Source organism: Lupinus angustifolius, chromosome LG10 (assembly GCF_001865875.1).
Source record: "Lupinus angustifolius cultivar Tanjil chromosome LG10, LupAngTanjil_v1.0, whole genome shotgun sequence".
NCBI lineage: Eukaryota > Viridiplantae > Streptophyta > Magnoliopsida > Fabales > Fabaceae > Lupinus > Lupinus angustifolius.
In genome coordinates, this window is record NC_032018.1 from 3,660,813 (window position 1) to 3,668,697 (window position 7,885).

Consider the following 7,885-nt stretch of genomic DNA (forward strand, 5'->3'; position numbering starts at 1 on the left):
ACAAATATATACGAGAGAAATAAAGAAGAAAATAGGAAGTCATACAAATATATACTACATACACTACAATAAAACTTCCTGTTAGCCACGGTTGAAACCGTGGCTAAAGTGGGGAAAAACCGTAGCTAGATTGAGTGGCCACACTTAATGTCGTTGTGGCAAGGAATGGTGTTGCTAAAAATTAGCCACGGTCATTATGTTATTTCGCTACACTTCTGTGAAATGTGGTAACATCTATTTAGCCACAATCTGTTTAATTCAGCTACAGTCAAACCGTGGCTAAGTTTATGTTTGGTTTAATGATCCTAATCCTTTACCTAAGGAATTGATTTTAGGGTAATTTATGTTTGGTCCATGTAATTTGCTAAGGTACTATATGTGCGACTATAGATTAGGATGCTAATATATTCTTCAAGTTGTAGCTGAATATATTCTCAAATCAGATCACACCTTATTTATTTGCTAATATATTCTCCAAGTTGTAGCTAAATATATTCTCAAATCAGATCACACATTATTTATTTGCATAAATTATTTTTATGTCTCTCCACCAAGACATGATAGTGATCAATTTTATTTACTACAATAGAATGACAAAACATAAGCGCTTAAATTGATATTCAATAGTACTTTCAGACATTGGTTATGTAAGTACTTGTAGCGCTATAGAAAATGAATATTTAATAGCGTTTATTCAAGAAAATACCGTAAAAAGTGGACAAAGTTTCTTAAGCAAACATTGTTCAATATATACATAAACAATACTAAACTTATTGGGCAATTTGGTTCATTGATTTATTTACTTTTCATTCAAAACTAAAAAAGAAAGTCATAGTAATTGTTTTTTTGTACTATTTCAATCTATTTTTTTTGTAAAAATCAAAAGTTCAAAATAAGTATCCAGCTCATTTGATAGATATAACAACTAATCAAACATTCTACTAAATTGTGTTTGCAAAGAAGTGCATAACACACTTGACACATTTTGCAAAACAAAATTTCAACTACATAATTCTTAAAAAGATAATTGAAACTCCCCCAAACATCAAACATTCAATAAGATCCTTACTTGACAATAAGTGTAGGCTAAATAATAGTAATAATGGCAGGTTATATAGTTTAAAAATATGTGAAACTATCAACCGAGTCATTCTATAATTGTTACACAAATTTAAATTTGAACCATAAAATCTAAACAATTTTTGTAATTTAATTTGATCTTATTAGTTTCGTAGTTTATACTGAAATCATTTACATGTCTGTATAAAGTTTCTAATATAGAACTAAAAATATATAACTATCATAAAATATATAAACATTTAATTAGAAAAAATCATAGGCGAACACAACAAAAATGAATGGAATATTCTATATCAATTATTCTCATTGAACTTCTCAACTTATATTTTGCTACTATATTTTTTACAAAGGTTTGTTTTCAAACTATATCACGTTACACAAATTTATTGTGAATAATACCATATAGTATTTTATGTATTGTGGTACACTAGAATAAATCTTATATATGTTATGATTGGGAACAAGCGAACAATCAAATAGTAAAGAGTATAGAGACAAGAGAATAACACAAGAGATTTGGTAACGAGGTTCGGCCAATTGTGCCTACGTCCCCGGGAGCGTTGAGCGGCTACCACTATATATTATTAGAGAATAAGGATTAATGTTTTTTTCTATTCTTCTCCTTGTTACATTAGGTTTACATAACATCAATATATATAGCCCTCTACCCCAACCTCTTTACATCAGCCCAAGCCCATAACTTGTATTGCTATTATCTAGAGATATGAGTCTTTGCACATCAGAACTTGATCTTGGACTAAGAATATTATGAGACAATGTTGTATATACCTTTGTCACATCCCTGTTTATGTCAAGATTAGAGAAATTTTGATGAAGATTCTGAATACTCAAAAGCAAAATTACATGTACCCTTAGAGTCATCAGATGTTGAGTGGCAATCTTGGAGATGAAAACAAGAAATATCGAGGGAGGAGATGAAGAAAAAGAAAGTAATGATCCCAAATATGTCATTAGGGTCTTGAAAAAAATTTCAAGAGATATAAGAATTTTTCAAAATATAGCACATGAAACTAAGAATATTGTGCTAGTAGAATTAATGGAAGAAATATAAGAATTCTTCAAAGAGAATGAATTGAAATTGAAAATAGTTGTTCATCAAGAACCAACATAATAGAAAGAATATCAAATGAGATTATCTCAAGAATATCATATTGGTTTCTTGACTAAAGAATGAGAGAAAACTAGAATGTGATCAAATATGAACATTTTTTTTGTTCAACGAATGCTCAAGAAAACCATTTTACTTTCTTGGCAAAAAATTGAGATGGACAATTATTTTTTTTGCTCAAAAATATGATAAAGAAAGAAACTTGTTGAAGAATGTTTCAATCCCAATGATAAAGATGATAGGACAAGTGTACCAATTGATGAACCTCGAGATAAGATACAACTTGGTGAACCGTATCTACAGAAATTCTTGGTTTTGATTCTTTTGCACTCACTCACTTTGATGATTAATGCATGATGATGTCGATGAATAAGCCAAGAAAGTCCAAGATGAAATGATCAATAGTAGAATACCAAAGTCTTCCTCTAGTAGATTCATGAACCTCTTGCAAGAAAGTTGTTGTTTCATATGTGTGGCTCATTGAGAATGATGATAATTCTTTGTTGAATCTTGGAAGATTGAGCCATAAGCGGAAGCTACCAAATTAAATATTACGCTCTGATATCATCTTAGTTTCTTAGCAACCATGCAAGAAAGAAAAAAGGAAATTGAAAGAGCAAAAGAGAAGAAAATAATTGAACTTTTATTATTGGAATTGAATTATAGCAACGTGCAAAGTATTTATACAAAGAAAAATTGGCAGTTGCTTGAAACTCAAGCTACCATTTAAAATAAAACTAATGAGTCATCTTCATCTTTAATTAGAGGGAGGGGAAATACATAAGGCTCCTTTGAATTCCATTTTTAGATGCTTCATGGTGTTAATCAAAAGAAGAAGAAAAAACAGTGGTGAGAATAAGGAACATGTTTAGGTAGCTGATGAGATATAATTGACAATCACCTGATTTCTAATTCTTTTTTCCATTATCCATCTGGACTTTCTTCCTTCTTTTTGCACATGAATAAACTGTCCAATGATTCAAACAGGGAGTGATGGCATTTCTCTGACTATCATTATACACAGTTAACAAATAGGGACGCATAATTTGGTCCACCAGCAAGCAAATCTGCAGTTGCTTCATCTGCATTATTATCTTTGGCATATGCATGTTTCTGCAGCTGTTCTCAGTCTTCAACAGTTCTATGGGTCAGATGATATGCCAGGGTATAATTCTCAGTGCTTGTGTCATGTTCTGCGACCGTGACCCAGATTTGCAACTTGTATATGTGGATTTTCTATCTCAATTGAATTAAAATGTCAATTTTATTAGCAACTCCATCTAAATAATTTATATATTCTCTAATACAATCATGAGTAAATTTCAAAGCATATAATGGATTGATGCCTATATTTGTTGCTGGGTTAGAGTACCTATGTAAACGGACATATATATACACACACTTAATTTGTATATATGTATATATATGTTATATCAATAGTAAAAGGTTTTAATGTCAAATTGTTACGTAGCTATATGTTAAGAACTTTGTTGCCCTTGTGATCATATCTTGCTCACATATGAACTAGTTGCTGCATTATGATGTCAAGATCCATTTCACTGCTGTGATCCATTTCCCAGAGAAAAGAACATAATGAGATTCTAACACTTAAGTTGTGAATTTTCTTTATACCACAAATAACATCCAAATCACCTCAAAGATAGAGGCTAGTACAAAAATCCACAAAAACAAATACTATGACCCTAACAGGCCCACCAAACCAAATAAAACCAATAACCTCACCAATATTAATAATCAGAAGAACAAGTTAAAAGTTTCTTAATAACAGTTATGGTAAAGTTATAAATAATTTATTATATGTTTTTGAAATGTGTATAAATCCAGCCCTTAAGTTATCCACCACCAATCTAGCATGGCATAAGATGTGTCCAAACTATTAGTGTGTAAATGTAACATGTGAGACTTCTTCACCACCAACCTTTGCTGCATTAGAAGAATACCATGCATCTTCTGTAATGAACTGCATCCATGAATCATCTTTGTCTTCCTCTTCCAAGCATGAAGATGATGCTCCTACTATGTCAGGAGACATAGTCTCACACTCATTGATTATGGTTTGAGAGCTCTCAATTAGTGATGACATACTACATTGCCCTTGCTCTTCAATATCTGAACATATTCCATTTTTCTTGAACACACGGCACAATGCATATGTGTCCTGCGAGGCAACCAAGTTTGTTAGAACAAAGGGAACTTGATTTGGAATTTTATGAGTGCACTTCACTTTTTTTGTGTTGAACAAAATACTTCAGCATGTAAATAATACAGAAGACTATTCTATAGGATTGTATATCCAATCATTCCTTTTGGCCATGTATCTTACATTTGAAATGTTGAAGACAGTGGAGTCAATTGAGCTACAGAATGTTTTTTTCTTCTGTTTTTAATATATAATGTGTTAAAACTATAATGGTCAATCTCTAAACAAGTCCATGACAAACATTTAAAGAATGCTAGTAAATGTTTTGTGGATGCATGTGTCTAATTATTAGTGGAAACTAGAAAACAAACTCAGGTTACTAAAAGGGTGGAATTAATATAACACAGTTAAATCCAATGCCCATATGCTTAATCATGAAGTTAATGCAATATTTAATCAACTTTTCCCATCCCTCTCCTTTTTAATCTATTTAAATTTCTGGGGTATAATATATTATTTCTATCTATTTTTGCATTTGGGAATAAAGTAAAAAGTGACCGACACAAAAATAAAAGTGGTGGAGAAGCTCATCTTAGAATCTAATAATTCAAGATGAGGTACATGAAGGTTGAACTGAGATAACAGTATGACAATTGACAAAGACAAATAACTGAATAGTTTTAACTAAGAAGGGATATGACTTTTGTCTCATTACATTAATAAAAAGAAAAGGACAAGGTGCAGTAGAACTTTGTCATTTAGAGAAATTAGAGTGACACAAGCAACGAATATGTCATTCATACACTTATAGAGTACCTATAATATAAAAACATAAAGTAATATGAGAAAGAGAGAAGGAATAGAAGTACTAAAAGTTCAATCTTCCCATGCACGCCATGCAGTTTCCACGTTCTTCTACAGTCCAAATTAACATAATCTCATTCTATATTAAGGTCCCGCTATATTTTAAACCAAAAGGTTAAGAGTTTGATTCCTGAAAGCGACATTTGTTGAGAGGGATAACCATGCACCTCGAAAGAAAATTAGTTCCTTATCCAAAAACGTACAAAAATACTCTTGGTTGGACCAAAAATACTCTATTAACTTCTCCAATTTCAAGTTCTACTCACTTGTGACTCAATGCAATTGAAACTTAGGACCTGTCTAATTTCTGAAAAATGTTTATTGTTTTTATTATTAATTGTAAAAGTGTTACCTTATTTCCTTTATAACTCTACAAAATGGATATAGAATGAAAACAATGTGATGATTTTGCAATTATTAATTAGGATTTAAATAGAAAATGGTTTTACAAACCAAACATCCCTATCTTTTATTTATTTTTTCTTTCTTGTCTTTGGTGTAAAAGAGGAGCCAAAAATAAGCAAGGAAAAATGCTTTTGTCACTGCCTTAAGCATCGAACTTCACATCCTTTTCAGGTCAAATATATGGTAATAAGTGTGCATACAACACTAAAAAAAGAGGGTTATTCTGAAAGTAGGTAAAGGGTCAAGCAGGCACCAGAGTCTAGTTTTAAAGACAACAAAAACATTTACTTTCTGAGATGTGACTCGTAAAGCTTTTTTATATGCTTTTACTAGTACATCATTCATGTCTTTCACCATGTTCCCTTCTTCTCCAAGGCTTAAACATGAAACACAGCTTAATTAACTCAATTCTTAACATAGTCCAAAACACTTTGTAATGGTTAATTAGTGATTTCCTTTAAAATAATAGAGGGAGCTATGACTGCCAAGTGAATCTATGTAGAAACCTGATAATGATAGAATATAGAAGCTATATGTATGTTTATAACTAAAATAGTGAAAATTAGACTATAATGCTTCTTGAACATCACTTAGGAGCACATGTCCTAATTTTAGAGTGAAAGTGGTAGAATCAGAGTAGTGTAGGTGTGCAAAAAATGAAGCAAACAACTAAATCAAAGGAAACAAAATTAGTATATATGATAAAGTTCAAGTGTTATTTGTATCTAACATTATTCTTACTGAAAAATGATGACAATTGAACTATGAGAGTGAAGTTATTTCTCACATCTAAAAAGACAATTATCAGTACAGGTTATTGTATTATTGCCTTTTTCTAATCAGTTTTGGTTGTGCAAGTACAAATACTCCAACTTCCAGAATTTTACAATGCCTATTATACATTATATATTTAAAAAAACAGAATCTTTTGCTGGATATCGTTGTCAGAATAAGTTGTCATAAATTATATTAATATTTTTTTCATATAGCACTACTCATTTGATTTGTATACCTGTAATCCAGAGTTGTCTTCACACTCTTTATCATCAAGGCGATATTCATGCATAACCCAATCAGTTCTGATACCTTGAGGAGCTCTACCTCTATAATAAACCAAAGTTTTCTTCATACCAATATGTCTGCTTTGGCATGAAACCTTCCTATCTTTCCCTGTTGATTTCCAATACCCTGCTCTAGTTGCTCTATTTGTTCTGAACCCATTTGGGTATTTCCTGTCCCTGGGTCCAAAGAAGTACCACTCTGGGTCTCTACTTGGTAAAAATGATTTCTCTAAGCCAAAAAATAAAATATAAATGGGACACCAAAATTAGCAGCTTATTGAATAACTTCGCCTAACTAAAAAATATATATTATATATGATGCATTAATCGAATAGTCACAGGTTAAGATGGATAAATGTGTGAGAATAATAAGGTGAAACACAGGAATTACAGTTAAAATGTGAAGAAATATATGCATGATCCACCAGAGATATATAGCTATTTTGTTCCTATTTCGGTGTAGTTTCTCATGATGATTAGATTTAGATACAATTTTAGTTCCTATAGTTTTCCACTATTTTGGTTTTGATCCTTATAGTTTTAAAAGTTTTCTTACGAGGCCATATACTTATAAACTTATAGGAATTCTCCCTATTTGGTTTGGGTTTTAGTCCTTAATTAGCAAGGACCAATTCATATAGATTTTGAAAGTATACTAAACTATTAACTATAAGTACCAATATCAAAATCATAAGACTAAAGTGGTGCTTAAATCTAAAAATGTGAACGTGAATGCAAACCAAGTGAGGGGAATAATAAAAAGAAGTAAGAAAAAGAGGTGAACCTGCTAATTCCCATGGTTCACATTTGTAGAGATCAACCTGAGGAATGATATCAAGTTCAATTTCTAAGCCATTTATCTTCCTCTTCAGATAATAGTTCACAAGTTCTTCATCAGTTGGATGGAACCTAAAACCAGGTGGTAATCCTACTGGTGACATTTTTCTTTAAACTTCTTGTGATTTCTGCAAAAGTGTTTTCACTCATCACAACCATCATTGCTTATAAATAAGCTAAATAAAGGGACCAAAGTTCCTTATCTTTGAGTTGTTTTCTCTCTTTCCTTTATTTTCCTTTTACAGATTTATAGATTCTGATATAACGTTTGATACAAGCCTATCCCTATTACTAATAATACTTTCTTGTGTTTATGTAGTACCAAGTTTATATATTAGTATACAAATC

General features: G+C 31.2%; 1 protein-coding gene across 1 annotated transcript; it reads right to left on the bottom strand.

The window, feature by feature from the left end:
* On the bottom strand, positions 3,809–7,673 carry LOC109357866 (NAC domain-containing protein 86-like). Its single transcript, XM_019601923.1, has 3 exons — positions 7,485–7,673; positions 6,652–6,929; positions 3,809–4,388 (listed from the first exon to the last, which is right to left on the bottom strand). Exons 1-3 carry the CDS (start codon positions 7,639–7,641, stop codon positions 4,107–4,109), a joined length of 717 nt encoding a protein of 238 aa, XP_019457468.1. The 5' UTR covers positions 7,642–7,673; the 3' UTR covers positions 3,809–4,106.